Raw genomic sequence first — 27,248 nt, 5'->3', positions numbered from 1 at the left:
AGCGTCGGAGTCTCAAGATACCGGTACGCAAAGAGAACGACCAGCTTGAAAGAACGCAGAGCTAATAAAAGGCTGAGAGAATAGCAGGCTTATCAGTAGTAGACTCAACTTGCCCATGCCATGTTTGTGGCCGGCTTTTTAAAGCTAGGATTGGAAAAGCCATCTTCGAGTTCATTAGAAAGGTGCTCATCTTCGACCAAGAAGGGGGAGCTATATACTAATTACCATTCGACAGCTGCGCTTGAGTCAGACACTTATCCAACACGAGGGACGACCGCATGTCAAAGGCGATCTTCAAGAAGGACGTCCTAACAGAGGGCCTACCGTAAGCGCTACAAAGATCAACTCAGTGATGCGACATTCACACCTCACTGACAGTTGGAGCTCTCACAATAGCCGCAGGACCTACATTTTGAGACCATGGATTTTTTTCCCCCTTTTACACACACGTGTGTTTACGTCATTAATCTTCATTATTTCTGATGTTTTTGTACCCTAGAATAGGTTCTTGCTGCAGTTAGAGGAAAGACACCAATGGATTTATTCAAATGCAGCCAAATCATTTCATCTAGATTAACAGAAGCTTTTTTTTTTTTTGTTAAATAAAAGATAAAACAATAAAAAGAAATAAGGATGAATGTCTCAAAAACAAAATTACTCATGATGCTAACCATTCAATTAAAAAAATTATCATGTTCAAAATATATCTTGATTGATATCTACACTAGAATACTACTTCTGTGCTCAATAACCTGGACTAGTTGAAGTGAGATGTAGTGACACATCAAGATAAGGGACATACAAAGTCTATAGAACCATCAATACAAAGATGACATGTTTCTAAACCTATGGTTTATCTTAAATCAAACAACAACACAGGCCATGTTTATAATAGTAAGAAATGTTTGTATTCTCAATAACTTTAATTTCATAACCAAGTTTCAGATTCAATCAGTAGACCTAATACAATTATCAGGTAGCAATGAAAGACAAAACGTAAGCATCATATCAAGTATTATTAAACAATTGTGTACACTCAACATATTCAACCAAGTCAAACTTGACATCAAACATTCACACTATGTCTTATGTCACATATATATATCTGAATGAACATGACTTTATATCCATCCAGTTAAAATTGAATAATTAAACAAATTTAATTATAAGTTATTAACTTCCCTCAAACACTTTGCCTTGGGATGATTATTCAGCTATCTTAACTAATTTAAATAAATATGAAGTGGTTATAAAATAAAAAACAAATGCAGCAATGAATCAAAACAGAACTAAAGAAGTTAAACTTACAGTCAAATTTAAACCAACATATTAAGACATATACTTCTATCTCAACACCCTTGATACATGAAACATCCACAAGAAAGATCATGGCATCATCATTCTACCTCAACATTTTAGTACATGAAAGATTCAGTTCTAAATTAAAAAAGAAAATTACCCCCTGAAATAAACCTAAGGACTTATAACGAGCAACCTGATAACAAACAGATTCAGAATTGTTAATCTAAAACATAACATTGATCCATGTATACATGATAAAAAGTTTGATGAGATCAAATGAAATCAAAAAGTCTTTCAAAATTATATGCCAACTACTTAACAGTACATTATAGGTAATACTGATAAAACCAGAGATAATATTTTTACCTACTATTTACAGAAGCAGGAAATGAGTAACCTAAGGATTTAATGTCCGTGTGACAGCTATTACACCATTTATTTAGTTTCAATGGACTCATGAATGTTAATGGAATAAAAGAAAAGAAATTTAAGGCTATTAAAAAAAAAGTAATCAATAAAATGTAGCCAAACAAATGATCTTTCCAATGTACACCATGAGCATCACAAATAGAGCTGGTTGTAATTCACTAAAGCATTTCTAAGTACCTATGGAAGGGGAGAAAACTCTTGGCACATATGAATTGCAGTTTTAAGCTTTCAAGTTTTGGACTTTGGAGCTGTAAGTATTTACCTCAGAGTTGTGTGCAATCCTACAAATACAGGCACCCTGCTCAATAAGCACCCACAGCCATTAGACATGGGAGTGAATTCAAGAAGATAATGAATTTAAAGATAATTGGCCCTTGCACACACACACACAAAATATCAGCATACAAAATCTGATTCTTGTAAACACAGTCTTGTTAACTATCAGAATTATTCATATTTCAGACATTTTACATTGTTCAGTTATGTACAAAGACTTAATGTATAATCTCAATAGTCTTAATAAGTGTCAAATTCTGCTGCCTATCAAGGCAGGGCTAATTGTCATTGGGAAACGTCTGTTTCTGTTCCTGTGACTCCAGATACATTTTGCTGTATATGAAGGACTTCTCCACTTTCTGTTGTCATGGTAGCAACTTGAATACCATCACCCAAAATGTCTGAATGTTGTATTTGCTAAAAGCAAAGACAAAATAAAATTTTTTTTTTTTTTTTTTTACCAAAGTCTGTTTTTTTCTAAAGATACTTTCAATTTAATTTGAAAAAATCAACAACCCCCCCCCCCCCCAAAATTATGTTAAGGTGAAGAAAGTAAATCTTTCATCATCAAACAAAATACCTAACAAAAACTCCACAAATCAGCCTTACTACAGATTCTGTCACACGCACCTAGCAGTTAAACCATGGATAACAGGATACTGTAGATAAAAAGCAAGTTCTCTATCTCAGGGTTCATAGCCAATTTCATGAATGATTTTCCAGGTATTTTACAGGTTTTTAAGTTAGAATTTTGGATTTTCAAGGTATGCATCGCACCATAGCAAGCAATATATATCAGACATGTCAAACTCATTAAGGTGTATGGGCCACATAAAAATTTTACAGTGCCGCAGCAAAAAATCAGTTACAAAACAGCCTACTAGTTTTATGTAAATTAGAAACATTACAATAGAATACAATAATTAATGGCCTACCTGTCCCTTAGCTAAATTTGTAGTATTAATTGGTAATTAAAAATAACTATGACTACACATTATTTTCTTTGTCCTGATGCTTGACATCTTTTCTGGAATACAAGTATATTAATGTCATGTTGAAGTTTGTTTGCCACTGACACTTTCATTATTGATGACAAATTTTGATCAGATAATCTAGAACGGTGAGGTGTTTATGTAGCTTTCATTATGGAAAAGAACTGCCCACAGAGATCTGTGCTTGCAATAATTCTAACTGCAAATTTCCCCAATTCAACGTACCGTTCAGGTAAATAACTAAAATTTTGGCAAAACCAATTTTATATACTCTGATTTCAACAAAGAATCTGACTGCAATTCTATCAGCTCTAGCTGCACATCATCATCAGGATTTTCAGGAGCAAATGAGAATGGAGATACAAACAACGAAAATTCTTGCTTGTATGAAATAAAGTCACGAAAACGGTCATTGAAAGCGATTCCAGGTGTAGGACATATTTACCAAATGTTGTAGCCGTATTTAATCTTTTTAGTTCCTGACACATTGAGAAGTGAACAAGTTTTTCTCTTCATATTTGGTTTATCCACAATCCTAATTTTGTTTGAAAGCACTTCACATCATCACACGCAGTTGTGACAATTTTGTCTTTACCTTGAAGTTTCAAATTCAATTCTAGCAGGTGACCAGTGATACCAACTGCTAATGCCAAATCCTGAACCCATTCTTCAGTTTGGAAATGTTCAACAGGTTCACCTTTCATGCTCAGAAACAATACAATTTCTTCAGGCAGTGCAAAAAATCTCTTCAATACTGTATGACATGAGAGCCAGTGAATTTCTGTGTAGTAGGGAACACAATCAAATTCGTGTCCAATGTCATCCAGAAACATTGAAAATTGGCGATGATTTAAACCACGGGCACAATAAATTGAGAACGACTGAAAACGGCCTTATGACATGTTAGAACTGTAAATGCTTTGCGCAGATTTTTTCTTGTGTGATTGATGCACTGAAAATGAGCAAATTTAAAATTAGCATCAGTCTCTCTTATTTGTGTAAGTAGCTTTGCATCAAAACCATTTCATTTCATGGCTGGTGCGCCATCTGTTGCTAAACTAGTTAGCTTTATCAAAGATAAATTGTACTGCAATATCACCTCCTGTAATTTCTCAAAAACATTCTCGCTTGTTGTGGTGTTATGCATAGAACAAGGCTTAAGTAGCTCCTCATGTATCTCATATTTCCTTTCAAAGGCCCTTATGAATATAGCCAACTGTGCTACACCCGTTACATCTGAGGACTCGTCGAAAGCCTATGACAATAGATTAAAAACAAGTATTTTGTTTTTTAATTGTTTGCGCAATCTGACTGACATGTCATTTATTCTGTCTGCCACAGTGTTCCTAGTTGACGCTATTTCTTTGAATGATTTCACCCTTTTCTGGACATACTCCTTCATAAAATCATATTCACTAAATGATTTGCTATGGCTTGCAATTAAGTTTGACAAAATGTAGCTTGCTTTCACTGCAGACTCACTCTCATTGTTCAGTTTAACTAATACTATTTTTCAATTCAAGTAGCTTGTCATCTCTTATTTTCCAGCAAATTAGTTTAACATTATTTTGATAACTTTTAAGGTGGCCAAGCGGGCAGCATGCAAAGTAGTCGCAGGCCTCATGCAGCCCCTGAACGCCGTGTTTGACATGCCTGATATATATGTATTTATATTACATACCGGTACAGATGACATAAATATGTAAAAAGAACAAAATATTTATGTATTTAGTACTGAGAAAAAGTATTTATTTTACATAAAATAAAAAAAACCATTAAAATGTATGCTGATAGTTGAAATCACACCTCCAAATAAAAATTAAAAAAAAAGAATTCATCTCTAACTCTAGTGTATCCTAAGCATTTAAAAGCAATAAAGCACTAGATCTATGTTTAAAGCATATATTAAATTCTAGATCTAGACTTACTATTTAATTATTTAGATATACATCTACATATTCTAACTAGATTTTCTAGATTTAGAAGCTTTAGGATAGATTTGATGTCATGATTAGATTAGATCTAAATGTACTAGCTAGATCTACAAGAGTATGAGATGTTATCTAGATCTGGACTCAAGAGTGTTACCGATCCCGTGGATCCGCTACAAACGTAGGCCTACCTTCAAACTTGATCAAGAATCTAGATCTGGACGTTATCGATCTAGATCATACTACGTTAGATCTAGGTCTAGAATGTAGAGAATAGTAACGTAATGTCTAGCAACACTATATGGTTGTAGTCTAGACTCTAGATCTATCCCCGTATAAGTAATCTAGATTATAGATCTAAAAGATCTACAATGTTTTTTGAATCGATAGTGCATCGATATCTTTTTTTTTATTAAAATGAATACAGAATCAGGAATTCTTTTTTTTTTTGCATTCGACCTTTTTTAAACTTCAAAACAATTAATTTCTACAAATGAACTTAGTCACATTGGACTAGTGTAGCAGAGCAGATAACTGACGGTACCAAACTGCCACTCCACCACTCTCGCGTTCATCATTTCTAGACTAAATGTAGATCTAAGATGGCTGCCTGGTCGTGCGGTTTGTGCGCTGGACTGTCGTTTCGATTTATCGTTGGTCCTGGGTTCAAACCCTGCCCGCTCCAATCCCCCATCGTCCTGTGAGAGGTTTGGACTATGAAGTAAACTATCTTCAACTCTGAAGGAACATCCAAAAACATGTAAAACAAAAAACAATTGCTATCAAGAACCAATCAACGTATAGAAAAGGGCACATTGTGTACACCCCAGCTTTTCTGTCCCCTCCCATAGGACCGCTTAGCGTGACCTCCGTGACCGCTCGTAAGCTAGTGTAGAAAGGGAAAAAAAAAAGATACGAAATGCGTAACGCGGACATGTTAGATTCGTATTTGCATACTAGCAGTCATATTTTTTTTTAGATTTTGATTAACGAATACGCATTTTGAGCAACGGTAGGCAGGTCTGATAGACTATTGTTCTACATAAAACTACACCAACTTGATCGGTCACATTCTAGATTCTAGTCCAGTTAAGAGATGAATGTGGCGCGAATGACTTAATGAATTGATGCAATTCCAAATTAACGAAAAGAACCGGAAAACTGCCAGGAATCTCACGAGAGATGAAAGTTTCAATATGAGCAAAATGTAACTGAAAAAAAAAAAAAACGAAGGTTACTGCAGTGACAAATAGCCAAAATAAACACCAGGTATCAGGAGGGAAAAAACTCAAGGTCCAGTTTTCAAATTTAAGTTTTTTTTGGTCGTTTTTTGTGGAATTCAAGGCTTTTTCAAGGCCTTGAATTTGATAATGAAATTCAAGGTGTTTTCCAGGTGGCTACGAACCCTGCTACCTTCATTAAATAAAAACAAGCATATAATACAGAGCTGGTCTTGCAACAAAATTTAGGATTAAAGCAATTCCATTAATATGTCTTCCAGGTGGAAGAAACAGCATTGCCAAATCTTAAGATTGCATGGTATCCTCAAAGTAAAAAAACTTATGTTCCCCTTTCACACTTGCGATCTATAGGGCAGATGATGTTAAGGTCATCTGTTTCTATGGCCAAGGGTTAAAGCAGTGTCATGTGGCTAGCACAAAGAACAGCTATTCTATAACTTAAGTCAGGTACCCATTAGAGTTGGGTGGACTCAGGGACGACCTAAAAATCCAGAAATTCAAGTAGCATGTATTGAATTTGATAAAACATTGGCATGACATACAATAAAAGATTGCTGTTTACTTACCCCAATGACTTGGTCACCAGAAAGTATCTGTATGTGTTGAGCATGCTGAAGTTGGGATATTTGTTCAGGTGTAGCATGTAAAATCTGGATTTCTCCAGCCTGAAGACCTTCACCTTGCATAGCCAGAGCAGCTTGTATATCAGCTTGCTGTTAGAATAATATTGTCACAAAGATATTAACAAGAGACTATATATCAACTAAGGAGATAATGCTTTATATATATTACATTTAACAAATTAAAATGAAAAGAGGACCATGCCTGATGTATATGTAACTCTCCATCTTCTTGACTTAAGGAATCTTCATCACTGCCTCCACACAAATCACCCATGTGATTAGCAATGTTAACATATGAGGGTGGAGCTTTGCCTCTGAAAGCTTTCACTGTTAGAGGCATTCCTCGTTGTCTTCTACGCCAAGCAGTGCGACACTTGGAATCAATATTCTGTTTTATTCTATGCCAATCACTCTCAGCAATGTCAAATCTTTTAATAAGGTGACCTGAAAAACATTTAAAAATAAAATAATTATATGCATTTACTGCTGAATTGAAAACAACTACAACATAAAATTAACAAGAAAAAAAATACTTTGAAATAAAAACAACTTCACAACTTTTATTAAACTCTAGTATGGTGTTAAGGATCCAGACTTGGAATACTGGATCTAGTTAGAGATGTAGATCTACTATTGATACTGTGAGTGATCAAATTGTATAAGAATTATATATTGTCACAAAATTCTTGCAATCCAGCAAATAATTTGTACATAAGAAAAAATGTTCCTAAACGTCTATTTATATGAATTCCCACAGCAGGGTGTTCAAAATATACCAAATTTAATTTAAGATGATTATATTATGAAAACGTATACGGTCAAACCAGAGTTTTCACTGTGTGGCCAATTAGCTTGTAATTTTTATTCCAAAGAATAAACAGCCAAATTTCTAGGAAAATTGTTAGAGATGTTTGCAAGACCCATGTCAATTCAGTTTTCACTCAAGCAGCGTCCTTCCACCCACTCAAATTTTACAAGTTAATAAGAAGAATTATAAACAAATATATTTATTGAAAATAATAAACCATCAAATCATTTATGACTTTCAGCATGCAACTAAATGGTTTTAAATAATTTCTTTCTATTGGAATACTCACAAACTTTTCAAATAAATTAATATAAACAATATTCATCGATGAAGTTTAGAAACACTTGACTTACATCTTATCCCATTTACCATCAAGATGAGGTTTAAAAACACTTGACTTACATCTTATCCCATATATCATCAATGGATCCAACTGCTTCTTGCCATGCTTCCCCTGACCAGATAAATTGGAAGCTGCTTGTGTATCACGGTCAAACAAATAGTCCAACAAAGTAAGAGCCATTTTTTCAGCAGTTCGACAATTTGAATGCACATGAAGAAGATCACTAGAAAATGAAATTAATTAACTTGAACAGTTTTAAACATAAAAAAACTTGAAAAACACAACAACATATTACATCAGTATTGTATATTCCTAAAGGCACATTTACACAAAATATTTATACTGTGACAAAGAAAGAGTTAGCAGAAAAGACAAAGTGAAGCCCACGAAGGCAGAGAAGAAAAAATGTAAAAAGTAATGTGGTGCAAATGAAATTAAACATGTATCAAAATCTTGGGACTAACCCTGAACCTATTTTATCAAAACTCCCATTCCCAGACATGCCTACCCCCAAGACCCAGAATGTGGAACACTCAGGTTGAAAATGTGGAATTTTGGGCCCCAATGTGGAACATAAACTAAGACTAAGACTAAGACTAAGACTGCTTTATTGATCCTTACGGAAATTTGTTGTGATTACAAGGACTCGTTTCTCATATAAAGACAACACAACAGAAAAATACACATAAATACAACAGACAACATAAAGAGTTCATTCAGCGACTACACACAGGTATCTTGGTGCATTTCATGTTCCCTGATCAATGAGTGGCGGTGATAGAGTCTGACCGAGTGAGGTACGAACGAGTTTTTGTACCGCTCCGTTCTTGTTTTGATTGACAGCAAACGCGTTTGTTAGCAATACTGTACGCAATATAAATAAAACTTCAATTATATTACTTTAAAAACAACAATAGCATGCTTCTTATAAATTAGATGTAAATATTATAATTAAAAGTAAGAAAACCTTTAATTCATAATTATGTCCTTTGTTTGAAATCAATAGTTCTAACTCCTAAATGATGAATTCTAACTAAAATGTATTCTAATGGCCTAGACTCAAATGTTACTATATCTATTTTTATTTGTTACTACTAGATATAAATCTACTGACTAGATCTAGATTATTCTAGATCTACTTGATTATCTATCCTTTTCTATGGCTCTACTCTAATCACTCTAATAACTCTAGATGTTGTCTCTAGTTCTAGATCTAACTAAAATAATTTAAGAGTCTACTAGTGACTTACCTAGTCTAGACCTACATCTAATAAGTCCTAATAAGTCTAAGAACACAGATTATAAAAATAATATTATAGATTATCATTATACTATAGATCTAAATATTAATGTCTAGTCAGTCTAGATCAATACTAATCTATAGACTTATTCAACTTATTGAGAACTAAATAAATAGTAAATTTATTACATAATAATACATAGAAATCTAGAATCTAATCTATCACCTTCTAAGTCTATTTCTAGACAGATCTCTAGAGATTTAGCAGAAGTGCTAGTCCTACTTTTACTTTTAGATCTAGAAACTAAACTAATAATTAATTTAGACTATGTAATAATACTAATAAGTAGAATAGTAGATCTAACTGTAGCCTTATTTAGGCCTTAGCCTTACTGTGTCTAATAAAATTAATTACATTTAGGTAATTTAGGTCTAGATCTAGGTCTTTAATAACGTATTTTAAAAAAAATCCTTTTCTAGATTACTTAGGAATTAGAAACCTAAGAAACCAGTTGAGTTAGTTACTGTTAGAATAGTGACAATACTCTGATTATACTAATTATAGACTCCAATAGTGGCAATACGGCAAATGCAATTCCAATTGCCAATAGTCTAGAGATAGATCTAAATCTAGTCTAGAGTCTAGATTTAGTCTAGACTAGTAGTAAGTAGACTAAGACTAAGTAGTCTGTATAGCCATTGTCGGGAAAAGAAAGGGATTTGAATGAAACATTTGGCTTATTAGCATAATTAGCACTTACTAGATTCTAAGAATAGATCTAGATCTAGTATTTAGACCTAGAGTACTAGAATATAACTAGATCTAATCTATGTCTAGATCTAGATCTAGCTCAACCTTAATCCTTATCTTCGTAAATTTAGGACACACCGGGTCCGGGAGAAGATGAAATGTAAACAATAAACACAGACCTATATATATATTATTTTGCATTCAGTATTTTAATTTCGCATTATTAATAAATAATGAAAAATCAGCGATTTTTTTTTTTTGTGTCGGAATTCAGACTTGGCGGAACAAAAAATCGTGAATGCGGAACGGCGGAACATGTGAGCTTTTTTGATGCTTTTGCGGGACTGTAGGCATGTCTGCATTCCCCTTATAATTTCCAATAGTATCAAAAGTGCTAAAGCTTTAGTTTATTATTGCGATCAACCATTACCTTGGTGTGATAGGAACTCGAACTCTCATCTCTGGATTGTGTTCATCCCCCAACCATGTACCATTAGGAAAATCCTCTATGAGATGAAATGATTTAAAATTATTTTAAGTTTGATTCAAAATTACAATCAGAGTTGATAAATTCTTCCAATAAAAATATATCTAAATTAAACATATATTTTTTACACACACTTAATTTCATAGTTAGCTCAACTATAAGCGTACTGTGTTACACGCTAACAAATATTTTTTTTTATGAAATGAAGGTTCAAAATTGTGAAATGGTTTCTAGGAGTTAAGGTGATCTCACTAGATAACTGAATGGGTGCAATACTTCTTTGAAAATAAGCTATTTCATTTACAAAGGCCAACAAGCCATAAAAAAGTTTCATCAAAAATGTATATTCTATCAAACAATTAGAGAAATATCAATCAACAGATACACTAAAATTTCATACTTTTAGATCTTAAAAGAAATAGCATTATTACTGAAAAGTAAACCAAAACATAAGACTCCCAAATTTCTTCTAAAATATTTGCCCAAATCTCTTATGCTTATTCGAACAAGGTTCATATTTGCTCGTCTCTAAAAAGAAATCTATTAGCCCCACATAATCATGACATATCCACTGTTTATAAATACTCTCTCAGATGGCAGAATATAATAATAAATAGCTAAAATCTAAAAGGCTCTCCTTTTATGGTTCAGACTGGAATATTCATCAAGAGGTGCTGCTTGAAACAAAACATTCTAGAAAAATTGTTCATACTATATATTGAGGTACAAATTTTAGAGATTTTGAGCAAAAAGGAAACTTTACTTGTGACACATGCATGAGTTCTGGTATATAAAGAAGTCATACCTTCTGTGTTGAGTGTGATTAATGTGACGTTGGGTCCAAGGTTTGAAATGGAGTTGTCCATAGAATTCATTTCACCTGGACAGACAAGCATTAATATTCATCATTGTTGCCTTCAAATGCTGTGTAAATGTTTCAGATGTATTTCTTCATTTAATAAAACTTTATTTAAAAATCATGTAAAGGTTACCTGCTTCTGTTTTCACTTGAGGAAGACCCACTATCACAGCTCTGAGGTTTGAAACAAACAAAATGTCAATTATAAAAGCATTTATAGTTATTTGCATTTAATGAAGTCTTTAAATTAAATGTCCCTTTTCTACATTGCAAAAAAAAAATTATAAAAAATACATTTAATGTTAAGTTTGAGAAGTACAAATAATTTGTAGTGACTCCATGCACTTTAACTGATAAACAACAAGACAAAATAAAAAATGATAAAGATAAATGGACTTAGCAACAAAAGTCTGACTTCTGCAGAAGGGTTCATTCTAAAGTGTCTACCTCAAAACATGTGCTACAGACATGGAACACACAGTAAGAGCCCACTACAGGGAAAAAAAAAAGATCTAAAAACAAATGTAACAATAAAACCCAACTTATGCGTGCAGAAAATGTTTTTCCAGAATTTAAAGTCATTGATCCCCTAATTTCTGCAACTGTCTTAAACTGTCAAGAACAGGACTATCTAATCTTTTCCAATTGAATCATCAACTATTCTTTTAGGTAACCTGAATTTTTTGGTTTTCTAAAATGGGTTGTTTGTAAAGACAATCCATACAGGTCAGGTTTTGTAACAAAAACAAAAAGTCACTGACAGCTAGCTATTTACATTTGTCTGCTATCTATTTTTACACAATCTCTTTGTTTCCTGGTTTTAATAAATATTTAATTGCCATCTCAAATGTGTAATCTTTAGTGCATATGTATAAATAAATATTATTTTTAAAAATTAAAATATTACATCCACATGGGAATTAAAATGAAATTGGATTAATGTACTTTTTCTGTAAGCATATAAATAGCTTAAAAGAATGAGTCAGAATGATTATTTTGTGTCGTTTACAGATGCTGAGCTGGTACAAATTTTATAGATATGCACATCAAGATTCAAACTAGTTTTATTGAGCACCAATGGCAATACCCTTTACGTGAAGCAGATGTTGCTAATCCACTGCTGGCATTGACAGACCTGGACCAGCTAATGATTTGATCCATTTTGTCCTCCAAAGATCTGGTTTTGTTGGATAGAGCATCCACTTTGGCATCCATTGCATCAAGCCGCAGGCATATGGCTTTGTTGATGTTGAAAAGAATTTGCTGGAGGAAAATATAGATTTTAATAAATAAATGCTCACTGAAATGTTGGAGTCAGTTTCAACAAAATGTAAAAGTCAGCCTCACAAAAAAAAAAAAATTACCTTAAAAGACTGATCAAGGGAAAAGTCCATGTCATTTTCTGATTCAAACTTCATTCTTTTCCGGTCAGACTCTGCACAATTTTCTAAAAAAGATGGTAAAAAAACAGGTTATTGATAAAGGCATAAAAATGCTACTCTGAGATATTTTAAACATCTACCATTTTATTTTGGAAATATTTTATTTTGTGTAATCCAATTTATGCCAACATTTATTAAGATAAAGATAGAGGAAATCATAATACATCTTATCTTATACAGACATACCCGGGCATGCTACCCTGCCTCATAGTGGCGCCCGGGTGGAAATGATCGTAAGAGGAAATGATTAGGCTAAAGGGTAGCAAAACAAGACTCCCGTGGGGGTGCGAGAGCATCCTCATTGCACTGTGCGGAGTTGTAAAAAAGCTCCCACAACCTTGTCACAATCCAGGCGCTGTTCCTCAAGGGGCCGTTACATAAATGGCATGTCCCGCACAGTTAGCCTGGTATAGAAAAGGAAAATGGCGAGGGTCTTAAAGTATGAGGTCTCTTGCCGTGAGTCTGACCTACCCGTCAGACAGAACAGTGTACACTGTTCTCATTCAGGCCAGTGAGAGGGAGCTCTTGTTCACTTTTGTTGGCCTAGAGTTCCAAGAGCCGAAGGCTCAACTCTACCTGACAGCAGAAGAAGAAGAAGAAAATACAGACATAACTTTAAAAAGATGATTAGGTCCTACGATTATTTATAGATATTTATATATTATTACATTGCCATATATGGCCAAAGATAGTGTAGAGAGAAAAAAGAGGGTGTATGAACTGTGAGGTAATGGGAGATAAGACAAAGAAAGTTGGAGAAAGAAAAGCACTTTAGAGAATCCTGTGGCATCTCTTGGCAGGGAGGATGCAAGCTTTACTAGCTGACATTAGTATAATATAAATACAGAATATAGTGAACTGCTATGATCTGTATGTTCATGTCAACAATAAAACTGTGGTGGCAAAAAAAGGTCAGTGTTCAGTGTTTGTAATCCACAGGCTACTAAATAACCATTTACCCTGAATAATAGCAGTTGTACCATCAACATGGACATCAACATTAGCAAGTCCAGTTACAAAGGAGCCATCAATAGTCACTGAAGTTCCACTGAAATCTACAGAGTCTGAGTCTGGGCCCGACATCCTATGAAGGAATGGTAAATAAATAATCATATCACACATTTTAAAACTTAGATCTAGATCTACAATAAGACTACAACATATACAATTTATTTTATACAGTAATAGTAGGTCAACTATACTAGGTCTTAGATCTGGACTAGATAAGATACCTAGACTGTAGAATTACTACTCTAACTCTAACAATACTCTAGTCTTGATAGATCTAGCTAGCTAGATTCTAGATCTAGATCTACTCTAAAAACAAACTAGTAGATTGACTAAACTATATCTGACAAGATCTACTTATTTAACTTATTTATTATTAAACAGAAAACAAGAAATCAGAACAGGGTTACTTAGACATACTTAAATCTACTCGTGGACTTCAAATGCGTCTGTCAGTTGTCTGCCATACACTATTCTGCAAGTCATCCCCTCATATGACTGTTCAAACAGGAGTTAGACAAGTCTGTTTACTCTCCCCCTTCTTGTTTCTGCTAGCCATAGACTGAGTCATGAAGACAGCAACAGCCCATAACTGCCATAAGCGAACAGTCAAGAGTGGACACAGTGGAAACAGCTAGACGACCTCAAGACCTCAAAGTTGCTGATGACCTGGCTCTTCTCTCATACACACAACAGCAGATGCAGGAAAAGATAAGCATTGGCCATTGTTGCAGAAAACTCAGCTAGAATGGGTCTTACCATAAACAGAGGGAAGAGCAAGTTGTTCAAGATAAAGGTGTCCAACAACCCAGCTATTAGAGTCCAAGGCAAGGCGCTGGAAGAGGTGCTAGATATTGGATATTTTGGATTTTTGTCACATCAGGACAATTTAGAAATTTAGGGCATGTGCCCATAATACCTCAGCATAACCTAGACAACCATGGAGGAACTGATGCTGAAGTCAGATCCAGCATTGGTAAAGCTGGGGATTTAGGGAAATAAGCACCACTACCAAGATTGGGCTCATCAACACCATTGTTAAGCCAATACTACTTAATGGAGCAGAAACCTGGAAAACCACCATCACCACCATGAGAAAAATCAAGGTATTCATCAATACCTGCCTGAGGAAGATTCCTATGATTCACTGGCCAGACAAGATCTCAAATGAGGAACTGTAGCAAAGCAGCAGCCCATTAATTAAAGTAGATATCCTTCACAGGTCACAAGCCTGACTCCAACATTTAACTAGGTATCAAGCCCTAACCTGGAACCCCAGAGGAAAGAGGAAGAGGCTATGAGTACTATGACGCAGGAATACATGGCGCAGGAATACATGGCGCCACGATTTGGAGATGCCAAGTTGGCAAGCACTGAAGCAGATGAGGAAGACATGGGAACAGTTGGCCATTGGGAGAGACTCACCACAAGAACCTAGACCTATCCGCCTGGAGGTCGGGAAGAAGTTGGTTGGTGGTCTATGCTAGGCTATGCCGCTGCCCCAGAGGCAGAAGGGACCACAGGCATAAATGAGATCTACTCGTACTATACTGTATTTATATTGTCTACATTACAGTTCATTGGCACTACAGTGACTACAGTCTACACCACAGACTACAGTACACTGAGAGTCTGAGTACAGGTTACTAATGTAAACTAAAGTATTTTCCATTTGAATATTTCCTAAAAAAATGAACAGTTGTAGCATTCCGAAATCAGCCATGACAGCTCCCAAAAGTTGAACATGGAAGCAACAGTTCAGTGTTAGATCTAGATCTTTACCATTTTTAAAGGTATTACACAACTGCTCGTGAGCAGAAAACTTCACAGCTTAGGCCTAATTATAGTCGACACATCGGATTGTTTCTTACTTTCTTCTGAATGACCTGAAAATCCGTAAAATCACGTCAACTTTCTCGGAGACGATAATGGCGTTTTGAACGGTAAAATGCGAGAATGTCTGCGCATGACTCGCCGATCTGTTTACTGTATGTATTGAAGATATAAAACAATCCACTTAAAATATTGCCTCTTTAGTTACATATTTTGTTGAGGTTTAAATGCAAAATTTGTGTGCAATGATTTTAGTTTCGAATAAGCTTTTTTCTTGAACTGATATCTTACAGTAGATAAATCATTCTCTACTATATTATTAGAGGGAGTATTACATCTAAATTAAATAGCCAAGGAAAGGTGAATTCATTTATGCAAATATTCTGGTTCATTGACTTGTATCCCATTGGTTGTAGTGGAAAAGCAACTCCCCTTGGCTTAGGCCTATTGATAACTCTGTTATTTATGAGCCAGTGTCATGTGAAATCGTGGCCAAAATCGTTCAATTCATTGACTGGATAAATTAGAACAGGTTGTCTTGGTGCGTACGTTTGTAGGATATGTTGTTACCGGGGACGCTATTTCTTATCGCCTTAGCCTTTACGTTTTATGTCGACTGCACATCGAATGTCAGCGTCCAGAAAAGTAGGATCTGGGGACCGGGTTTACATGCAGATTTTCTTGTTCCAGTTAGATATTTTTATGTCCAGCTTGTCAACAAAGATGGTTCGAAGTGAGTACAATATTGACAATATGTGCCCTAATTAATACGTCGCTCAATAAATATACATGAGGGTCTGTTTAAATAGCATACTTAAATATATTTTAGACTTACAGAGAAACCCATTTGCTGTTGTTTTTTTTCTTAAAATTAGGAATAGCTCTAGACAGAAATTACATTTTTATTTTTTTTTTAGTTTAAAGGATTTAGAAAACAAAAAGTGAGCGTATCTCGATCTTGTCTTGTATTTGAATTTAATGAGTTTGACAATCCAATAGTCCCACGAGCACACTTATGAAATAGAAAATAATCTAAACACAAATTGATAAAACTAAAATTAAAACAAAAATAAATGTGCTTATAAATATGAATGGACATTTGATTTTAAATACAACAAAAATACACCATTTCGTCCGATGTAGGTTAACCACGGGTTAACATAGAACACTATTTAACATCGATGACAAATATGTAGATCTATATGTGTAGATCAGTCAAATCAAGTCGTTTTGGGTTATTGGTGGCTAAAAAATTCTTAGAATAATGTCTGCCCACATTTTCACTTAAAAAATAATTTTCTGATTTAAGAATAGTTTTTTCAATTGTAGCCTACCTTGTCACGTTAATTAAAAGCCATTATTACTGGATATGATAGGCCTATTTAGTTTCAGTAAAGCTGGCCGGGCTTGATCTCGGAAAAAGTATTTGTTTGGTTGGTAACGCTGGTCAAGGGGGATAATAAAATACAAGATTGCATAAAGAATGTTAGAAATCCTAGGAGGAATCCGATAAAGTGAAGGCTGAACATGCCGGGGGGAACGATAAAATCGCAGTGCAGAATGGGACACTGTCCCATCATATACCATAGGTTCTGGCAAAACCATGCTACCCGTTGTCGCCACTGCAGGGAGTCAGAAGAACTAACTGGCGCATTTCTTTCATCAGTGTCTCCATCTCCGAAAGCTGAGGTTTAATATGTCTGCTCTGTCAGCCAACCTGTATGCAGGATATGAGCAGGGCCGACCTTAGATAATTAAAGGCCTAAGGCGAAGTGAATTTGGTGGCCCCAAATAAAATAGAAAAATAACAAATAGAGAAATAAAATGACGCAATTTATGTACATCCTAGAGAAGCTACTCCAAGAATAACATTGGGCTCAAGTTTCGCTATTGAGTCCTGTTTGAGGTCACTACCAATCAAAGGCCCTAGGCGGTTCCCTAGTTTGCCTAAAGCCGGCCTTGCTATGAGACATTACACCGAACTGCACAGTTTCGTTTCAGGCCATTACGGTAGTTGTTCTAAAGACAGATTTCAAGTTGTTGATATTTTTATCACAGCTAATATAATGGTGAAATTATATTATAATAAGGCTTCTTTCGTTGCTGACTAATGAATATTTATAGTGACCTTTGAAGGTAGTCATTGTTAATGCTCGGAACTCAGCGTTGGACTAACAAACAAAAAAAAAAAGTCATTGGAAACTTTCAATATAAAATTGTTAACATACAAACGATCAATAAACACGCAAAGTTCTATCTTCCTCCATCAAAATATAGCCTCCATTTAAATCACGATTGCCCGCAATTATTCATATCTAATGCACAAGGACATGCTTGTCGCCTGGAAACACATTGTTTATTTACGTGTGAAGAGTTAGACCCGCTGTGAGATTCTTTTTAACTAAACGATACCCGATTATGGGAATGCACAGAATGTTAAATCAGTAAATCTTGGAATTAATCGATGCACTGTTTACATCGACATTTATTCCTAAAGTTAGGATAGAATTGTAACTCAGGTTAAATGTTACATTCATTGAACAAATACTATTCACATCAAACCATTTTGTGTTCACTGGGTAGTAACTTTTATAATTATTGTTTGTGTTCCATTATTTCAAAGGCCTCTCCCCTTTTTTTTAAATAATAGAATGTGAAAAACAAAATCTTTATAAAGTTTTGTAAATGGTAAAAAGTAAAACGAACAAGTTTATTATAGACAGCACTTTTTATTTTGTTGTATGGGAAATTGACGCCAGATTTTCTTCTGTTCTCATTTCTTCAGTATGAGAGAGTGTGAGTGAGCATCGGCGTCGATAGGGAGGGGTGCGGGGAGGGGTGCGGCCAAACAGTGTGACACTCATCCATAAGTGACATCAAGTGCTAAAATGATGGAAAAAACGAACTAAACAAAACAAAAACGGCGTGCATTCACATGGTGTGTAGCAGTCATTAGGTGGCGAGGTCATTAGCTCGTTCTACTGCTTCAACTAACAAGAGTAAACCAACGAGATTTTCTTGGGAAAGTTTGGTTAGGGGGGATAGCGGTGGGGGTATATCATGAACTAATCGCACCAGGTGAAGCAACCCTAGCGACGTTACTGTACGTGAGATTTTTGTCGTTTGTATATTTCTCTTTTTTTTTTTTTTTTACACATTACGCCATGTTTCTTCTAGATGACATTCAAAGGCACCACATACAAAAAACAAAACAAACCAACAACAACAATAGAGTGACATTTGCAAGAAATCTTAATATGAATAAATCTACATATACCTGAGGCTCTTTAGAAAACTGAACTAGATATCTGGGAAACACACACACACACTATTTAGAGAAAGAAAAAAAAGTGGAAAGGGTGGTGGGGGTAGATGTTGTTTTTTTTTGCTACATGTATATGATCTATATTGATAAGCCACATGGTGTAAGGGACACTATTAGAACCTATATAAATGTTACAATAGAAAGATGTAAAGGGGCATAACAATAATTACCCAACAGACTTTTGTCCTGAATCTGATGGACACAAGACTCTAGTTCTCCCCAAGACTCTAGTTCTCCCCAAGACTCTAGTTCTCCCCAAAACAAATGTTTGAACACAAACACACATTTTTTTAATGCATCATTCTTTTTAAAGTCAAAATAAAACCCACCTTTTTTCTTACCTTCACACACACGACACGACACACAGATGTGAATAGATCTCTAGTGCATCACGTTGAATGAAGGGAACCGAATGTTTCTAAACTTAACTAGCAAAGTACACAAAAATCCTTCAAAACAAAATAAGGCTTATCTATGGGAAAGAAATCCACACTCACAACTATATCTCTCAATAATGTAGAAGTTATTTTCCTTATTCTATGAAACAAAATAATTAATTACCAATAATTAATTGTAAAGTAAGTAGTAAAGTTCCCCTTTCAGACCTTGTGGTCTATAGGGCAGATGATGTAAAGGTCATCTGTTTCTGTGGCCTACGGTTAACAAGGGTGTCATGTGGCCAGCACAACGACCAACCGCCTTTACTTTTCCCTAACTCATGTCAGGTACCCATTAGAGCTGGGTTGACTCAGAGGCGTCCGAAGATCCCGAATTTAAAAATCCCAGTCTTCACAAGGATTCGAACCCCGGTCCCCGGTTCGGAAGCCAAGCGCTTTACCGTTCAGCCACCGCGCCTCTGGATAATTAATTGACTATTGGTTAATTTTTAATATATTCATGTTTTGTTAGGTACACTAAATAATTGCTTAAAGTTTCAACTTGATCCGAGAATGTGTGCGTGAGAAATAACGTGTTCAATTATCTAAAGGGACGCCGTATCTACAAATACTGATGGATATTCCCTTGTTGGTATGAAACAAAATAATTAATTACCAATAATTAATTGGATATTTGTTTTGTTTTTTTAATTGGTGAAAGTCTTGTCTATGGCATTGAATGATTGTGCAAGTCTTGTCTATGCTATTAAATAATTGTGCAAAGTTTCAAATTGATCTGAGATTGGGTGTGGGAGAAATAACGTGTAGAAACTTTTATCAGAGAGAGTGAGTTGATAGAAGCTTTGCTTGGAATAGTTTGTCCACGCACATTTTTTCATCGTCATTAATAAATCAAGCTTCATTCACAGATTCGCGCATTGGTACAAAACATTTGCATCTAAGGTCACAATGGTAAAAGTATCAATGGAGAATTATAAAATATATTTTCCATTTATTAACTAACTCATTGAATAGAATACTGATTCAATTTTTTTTTCATGTTGCCAATTTATCTTATTTTGTTCGATGAATAAATCTTATGAAACATGTTATTAATTTTGAATGTATAGATAAGGTTAATAATTATTATTTTTAAAAATATACGTGTACGCTAAATGAATATATGGAGATGCTGTGGCTGAGGGGTAAAGCACTTGGAACTGAAAGTCCCGTGTTCAAATCCTGGTGAAGACTCTAGGTGGACCACTTCGGGGGCCGATTTTGAGTTTGTGTTTCACACAAACTGTCTTTGTAACCTTGTTTTAAGTAACGTGATGTGATATATAAGATAAGATGTAAGACGTCTGGTGCTAATAAGAACAGGGTGAAAATCTGAAATAATCATCCCGATCTGAACATAAATCCTGAAGCTTCATTCAACTCGGTACCTGAGATGAACCCCTATTGGGACCTGGCTGAATCGCGGGTCTCTCTCTGGGCAAAGACTGGACTGACTGGAGCGGCCTTAGCGGGCTGTGACGGGAGGTTTGGTTGGCGCCCACGAGCTAGGCTCTAACTAGCCCGTTCCCTGGTGCGCTAGTGGAGGAATTCGCCGCGATAAGTGGTAATTCCAATACTGGGAATGTCAAAAAACGTGTACCCACTCCTGCCCTGCAGGAAACTATTTTGCCAACTCGGTACCTGCCTTTCAAACCACCACACCCACTAAACTAATGATAACTGCACATTGTAACACAGGGGTAAACGTAAGCCATTTGGAATTTTTAGCGGCTCCCAAAAGTGGAAAAGACGCTATTAGTTTTGTGTGAAATGTCTGTCCGTCTGTCCGTCCCGTTTAGATCTCGTAAACTAGAAAAGATAGTGAAAGTCAGACATCACAATATTTTAGACCATTCAAAGTTCTGATGCAACGGCTACTTTTTTCTTTTCTAAAAGCGAAAAGTCTAATTTTTTAAATCACTTATGCAAGCAGATTGTTCATAAAGATACACCACTTTTACAACTATTCACTATTAATAGTAACAAACACTTGAGGCTCTTTATTAGGCGAGATATCAGGCAACCATATTTTTTAACACATTTAACACATTTATGCAAACGATTGTAGATTTTTTGTCAATTTTTTTTTATACATTTGTATTGTTAAGTTATGTAAGTTCTGTTATACTAAGTACTATATTTACACACAAAAATGTTTACTATTTTTTAAAAGAGAAAAGACTATTTTGTATTGTTAAGTTATGTAAGTTCTGTTATACTAAGTACTATATTTACACACAAAAATGTTTACTATTTTTTAAAAGAGAAAAGACTATTTAGTATGCATATAAGTCACACATAATTTAAAACAACAATTAATAAGTAGTTTTTCATATTATCACGTGAACTGCAACTCGCCAAATCACATAGTAGAGCATGTAACCGAAGAAACAAAAAAAAATTTTTTGAAAAAAAAAAAAAACGGAAATGTTTTATTCTTGAGGAATAAGAGATTGGCCCTTTACAAAACAATTAGATCAATTAGATATTCATTATAAAACATCAGTTAGGCCAGGTTCGCATCTAACTTCACATTCACTTTCACCTATCCTTTGGTCTGCTGGACCGCTGGGGCACCACACAAGATCTGTAAACCTTTTTTTCTCCATTATTTTTTGTCATTTGTCTTTGATAGAATTTCATTCTGATAATATTGAAACCTGCCTTTTTACCTGCCTGGGTGGACCACTTCGGGGGCCGATTTTCTGTTTGTGTTTCCACACCAACTGTCGTTGTAACCTTGTTTTCTTTTTTTCCCCACCATTAGTTGTTTTATGAAATAAAGGATGAAGAGGAGACTTAATAAGATGTTGGGAATTTTAGGAATAGGCTAATACTGCGACTTTGTGCTGACTTGATAGGCTATTACTGCGACTTTGTGCTGACTTGATAGGCTATTACTGCGACTTTGTGCTGACTTGATAGGCTATTACTGCGACTTTGTGCTGACTTGATAGGCTATTACTGCGACTTTGTGCTGACTTGATAGGCTATTACTGCGACTTTGTGCTGACTTGATAGGCTATTACTGCAACTTTATGCAGGCTTAATAAGCTATTACTACGACTTTGTGCAGACTTGATAGACTATTACTGTGACTTTGTGCTGACTTGATAGGTTATTGCTGCGACTTTGTGCAGATTGATAGGTTATTGCTGCGACTTTGTGCAGATTGATAGGCTATTGCTGCGACTTTGTGCTGACTTGATAGACTATTACTGCGACTTTGTGCTGACTTGATAGGCTATTGCTGCGACTTTGTACAGATTGATAGGCTATTACTACGACTTTGTGCAGACTTGATAGACTATTACTGTGACTTAGTGCTGACTTGATAGACTATTGCTGCGACTTTGTGCTGACTTGATAGGCTATTGCTGCGACTTTGTGCAGATTGATAGACTATTACTGCGACTTTGTGCTGACTTGATAGGCTATTACTGCAACTTCATGCAGACTTGATAGGCTATTGCTGCGACTTTGTGCTGACTTGATAGGTTATTGCTGACACTTTGTGCAGATTTGATAGTCTATTACTGTGACTTTGTGTTGACTTGATAGTCTATTACTGTGACTTAGTTTTCTTCCTTTTTCTTCTATTTTAGTGTGACAGAATCAGTTGGAGAGGACGCTATCACTGTGTCCGTTGTCAGTGGAGATGGGTCTCCATCCAGGATTTGGAGTCAAGTCCTCGATCGCCATGACGGCTCTTACATTGTCCGTTATCGTCTGTACTCTACTACATCCGGTCTTCAGATAAGCGTGCATTTCAAAGGCCGTCACATTGCTGGCTCCCCCTATCGGATCGCAGGTATGGAAACGACAAAATGAAATTACTATGTCAATGCAGAATATTTTTTTTTGTTTGAAAATATAATTTTTATGTTTTTCTTTTTAAATTTAAGCAATGAGATTAGACAGATGGATACATATATAAATAGACAGTAAATAAGTAGTTAGGTAGGTAGGTGGTAGACAGACAGACAGACAGATAGATAGATAGGTAGGTAGGTAGGTAGGTAGGTAGGTAGGTAGGTAGGTAGGTAGATAGATAGATAGATAGATAGATAGATAGATAGATAGATAGATAGATAGATAGATAGATAGATAGATAGATAGATAGATAGATAGATAGAATAAGTATGAAAGAAGAGGAAGTAGTGACGATACTATTATGAAGAATTATGGTTTACCTATTGGCAACATATGCTATAGTTTAGGGCTCCTCTTGTTTGGGGACCTACCACAAATGATTCCAGTGATATTTTCAGTCGTTTTGAAGAAATAGCAAAGGAAACGTTGTCTTAAGACGACTATAATGGGGCTTCATATCTCAAACAATATAGGGCAGTGCCGCATTTAAGGGAGGGCATGCGGGGCTACCGGGGTTCCACAAAAAAGAGCAATCACAAAAGAGATAAAAATATATCGGAGTCTCGATGGGTCAGAATCTTCAATTTTTTTTTGCGCATTTTTACGGCGGCAGAAATGTCGTAATTAAGAAGTGTACCTTTGTAGCTAGCTCGGAATACGAATTACGACAGTGCGTCTACCAAGGGCTTTACCCTCCACAAATACACTTTCTAAACAAAAATCTACATATCTATATGTATAATTCTCTTCTTCCCTCAAGAGTTTGTCGAGTAGTAAGAAGTATTTCTGTCCACGAGAAAACAAGAGTAGTACTGACTGGCTGCGCGCTTGACTGTCGTTTAAATGTATCAAAGCCCGCTCCCACCCCCCTTTGTCCTGCGGGAGATTTGGACTTGGAACTAATCTAAATAATCTACTATATGTAAATAGCAGGGCCGAACTTAACTATTGTGGGACCCTATGCGAAACGGATTTCGCGGGGCAATGTTTGGGTAGGGAAGCGGATAATAAGTGAAATTTAAGAATTTGTATTAGAAAATAAATTCGTCTATGCATTTTATTCATTCTTTACTACGTACAGAAATACTTTACGAGCCTTGCGTGTAGCGAAGTCATACAGTATATCATAATAATTTTGTTTCCTACATAGATCCCGCTCAATAGCAAGAATTACCAAATGTTTCAATCTATCTTTCAGAATTGTTAACCTCAAGTAATTCTTCATTAGTTTGAGGCGCGATCGAAAAGCTTCTTTCACCAGATTACACAATTACAGCTGATGCATAATGTCGCGCGTAAGATTGGCGTTTTCCATATTGAATGACACCCAAAATGACAATTTTCGTGTATTATATATATTTCCGTATATTTTAAGAACATTTTCGTATATTTTGCGATTTCGGAAGATTTCCAGGAGCTCCTGGTAATCGCCAGTAGGGCGCGAGAAATCTTTTTTGAGTTATAAAATGCTTTAATTAATTAATTTATGCACCTTGAATTAGCGAGGGTCCTATGAAAGTGCGGGTCTTATGAAAGCGCGGGTCCTATGAAAGTGCTCCTGGTAAATCGACAGGAGGGCGCGGGAAATCTCTTTTAAGTTATAAAATGGTTTAATTTAATAATTTCTACACCTTGAATTAGAGCGGGCCCTATGAAAGTGCGGGGCCGACTGCTGTCGCATAGGTTGCAGGCGTCTAAGGCCGGCTTTGCAAAATAGCGGCGTATGCTGCGCCGCCGGTCGACTAGTGAACTATATTTGTAAAAAGGAAAGTTGGATTCCATGGACAAGCACTCTATTTCTTTCTTGGAAACTATTCATAAGTGGATCTCTATTAAAGCCTCCCAAGAAGGGGCCTTTACAAATTCCTGCCCTGGCTTAGGGCCTTATCAAGTCTAAATCCGGCCCTGTGAAAATGTTTTATAGATCTAGATCCTGCATAGCAAGATTTGTCCTTCTCTTCCCTATGTTTGAGAGCCACTGCAATTATTATTGCAAGTGAATAGATAACTCAAGGTTGTTGACAGAACTTTGGTCTCTGATTACCTTTTCTTCACACACTCCGTTGGTTAAATAAGGACCACACCCAATTCTCTTTTGTTGAGAGATTTTAATCAGAACCCTCCATGGAGCTTCCGCTATCAATGTCTAATAATAGCTCATATGCGTTTGGCTTTGATTTTATGTTCTATCCACATGAGGGTCTCTCCACTTCAATTACCAAGTCTGTATTACAGCTCATACGGTGGCAGGACCGCATTACAAACAACAATGCCCTTGCGAACGCCGGTAAGGACAGTATAGACTAGAATAGAGGGACTTCCTATGGTCCGACAGTTATGATGGGCAGGGCGTGTATCCCGTATGGGAGACGATAGTATGCCAAAAGTAGTATTTTTTTTGGTTAGCTGAAAGGTGGTCGACTAACAGAGGTGCCCCATGGAAATGCTTTAAAGACCAGCTTGGACGCCAAATTGCGTTAACAGACATAGAAGAAAGCACTTTGTTGCATGCAGTTTCAGAACGAGACAGCTGGAGGTCACTTACACAGGCCGCGGGATACACATTTGAAATCAAAAGAAAATCCACTGCCGAGGACAGACGTAGAAAGCGAAAAGAAATCTAACTCGACCACCGGCGGACAATGGTTATGTCTGCGCTGGGTGTGAAAAATATGTAGGTCACAGCTGGGGTGTACGTAGCCACGGGAAATACTGCATTCCTCATTCATCTTCGGTCTTGAAGACAAGCCTTATTGTTACAGCTTATTGCTGTTAAATTGATTCACTTGGTTAAAGTAATACAATTTAGCATGTACGTAGTACTTTCTGTAATAATCTATATTATCCATGGGACTTACTATCGTCCTGTTTAAGTCTTTGGCGTGAATAAAAAGACCTGTTAAAAAACGCCTTTTTAAACTCGAGGATGGTGGTACGATGATGTGGCCCATTTCAAACATTTCTTCTGAACTGCCTCAAATGTCTCAGTTTCTGCAGTCCAACCAGTATCTTTCAGTCCAACCAGTATCTTTCAGTCCATCCAGTTTCTTTCAGTCCAACCAGTTTCTTTCCTTTCAGTCCAACCAGTTTCTTTCAGTCCAACCAGTTTCTTTCCTTTCAGTCCAACCAGTATCTTTCAGTCCAACCAGTATCTTTCAGTCCATCCAGTTTCTTTCAGTCCAACCAGTTTCTTTCCTTTCAGTCCAACCAGTATCTTTCAGTCCAACCAGTTTCTTTCCTTTCAGTCCAACCAGTATCTTTCAGTCCAACCAGTTTCTTTCCTTTCAGTCCAACCAGTATCTTTCAGTCCAACCAGTATCTTTCAGTCCAACCAGTATCTTTCAGTCCAACCAGTATCTTTCAGTCCAACCAGTATCTTTCAGTCCAACCAGTTTCTTTCCTTTCAGTCCAACCAGTTTCTTTCCTTTCAGTCCAACCAGTATCTTTCAGTCCAACCAGTTTCTTTCATTCCAACCAGTTTCTTTCATTCCAACCAGTTTCTTTCATTCCAACCAGTTTCTTTCAGTCCAACCAGTTTCTTTCATTCCAACCAGTTTCTTTCAGTCCAACCAGTTTCTTTCAATCCAACCAGTTTCTTTCAGTCCAACCAGTTTCTTTCCTTTCAGTCCAACCAGTTTCTTTCAGTCCAACCAGTTTCTTTCCTTTCATTCCAACCAGTTTCTTTCATTCCAACCAGTTTCTTTCAGTCCAACCAGTTTCTTTCCTTTCAGTCCAACCAGTATCTTTCAGTCCAACCAGTATCTTTCAGTCCAACCAGTTTCTTTCATTCCAACCAGTTTCTTTCATTCCAACCAGTTTCTTTCATTCCAACCAGTTTCTTTCATTCCAACCAGTTTCTTTCATTCCAACCAGTTTCTTTCATTCCAACCAGTTTCTTTCATTCCAACCAGTTTCTTTCAGTCCAACCAGTTTCTTTCAGTCCAATCAGTTTCTTTCCTTTCAGTCCAACCAGTTTCTTTCAGTCCAACTAGTTTCTTTCCTTTCATTCCAACCAGTTTCTTTCATTCCAACCAGTTTCTTTCAGTCC

General features: G+C 36.0%; 2 protein-coding genes across 6 annotated transcripts in view; one reads left to right on the top strand and one right to left on the bottom strand.

The window, feature by feature from the left end:
- Positions 1–885: 885 nt before the first annotated feature.
- LOC106079049 (protein BANP-like) lies at positions 886–15,703 on the bottom strand. Of its 5 annotated transcripts, XM_056036597.1 has the most exons (12): positions 15,515–15,667; positions 15,158–15,415; positions 13,684–13,808; positions 12,647–12,729; positions 12,370–12,545; positions 11,416–11,456; positions 11,229–11,303; positions 10,367–10,442; positions 8,005–8,168; positions 6,997–7,238; positions 6,738–6,884; positions 886–2,424 (listed from the first exon to the last, which is right to left on the bottom strand). In XM_056036597.1, exons 3-12 carry the CDS (start codon positions 13,805–13,807, stop codon positions 2,293–2,295), a joined length of 1,260 nt encoding a protein of 419 aa, XP_055892572.1. In that variant the 5' UTR covers position 13,808; positions 15,158–15,415; positions 15,515–15,667; the 3' UTR covers positions 886–2,292. The 5 variants fall into 5 exon arrangements, with proteins under 5 accessions (XP_055892572.1, XP_013095606.1, XP_013095605.1 ...); XM_013240152.2 differs by lacking the exon at positions 15,158–15,415 and having other exon boundaries at positions 15,604–15,703; XM_013240151.2 differs by lacking the exon at positions 15,158–15,415 and having other exon boundaries at positions 15,515–15,674.
- A 276-nt stretch (positions 15,704–15,979) lies between these two features.
- The window catches only part of LOC106079042 (protein O-glucosyltransferase 2-like), a 48,524-nt gene continuing 37,255 nt past the window's right edge, over positions 15,980–27,248 (top strand). Inside the window, exons 1-2 of the mRNA XM_056036594.1 lie at positions 15,980–16,298; positions 22,933–23,138. Coding sequence (XP_055892569.1) covers positions 16,126–16,298; positions 22,933–23,138 — 379 coding nt within the window. The 5' untranslated portion in view covers positions 15,980–16,125. The remainder of the gene's footprint in view (positions 16,299–22,932; positions 23,139–27,248) is intronic.

Source organism: Biomphalaria glabrata, chromosome 7, assembly GCF_947242115.1.
Source record: "Biomphalaria glabrata chromosome 7, xgBioGlab47.1, whole genome shotgun sequence".
Lineage (NCBI taxonomy): Eukaryota > Metazoa > Mollusca > Gastropoda > Planorbidae > Biomphalaria > Biomphalaria glabrata.
Note: the sequence above shows the minus strand (reverse complement) of the source record. Positions and strands in the feature narration are given on the sequence as shown.

Bases quoted from the DNA above. Each gene is read 5' to 3' on its own strand.
- LOC106079049 (XM_013240152.2), bottom strand. From the start codon at position 13,807: ATGTCGGGCCCAGACTCAGACTCTGTAGATTTCAGTGGAACTTCAGTG. The intron at 10,443-11,228 runs GTATGACTTCTT...TTCATCTCATAG, and splicing joins AATCACACTCAACACAGAAG to AGGATTTTCCTAATGGTACA. The intron at 7,239-8,004 runs GTAAGTCAAGTG...AATGTTTTTCAG, and splicing joins GATGATATATGGGATAAGAT to GTCACCTTATTAAAAGATTT.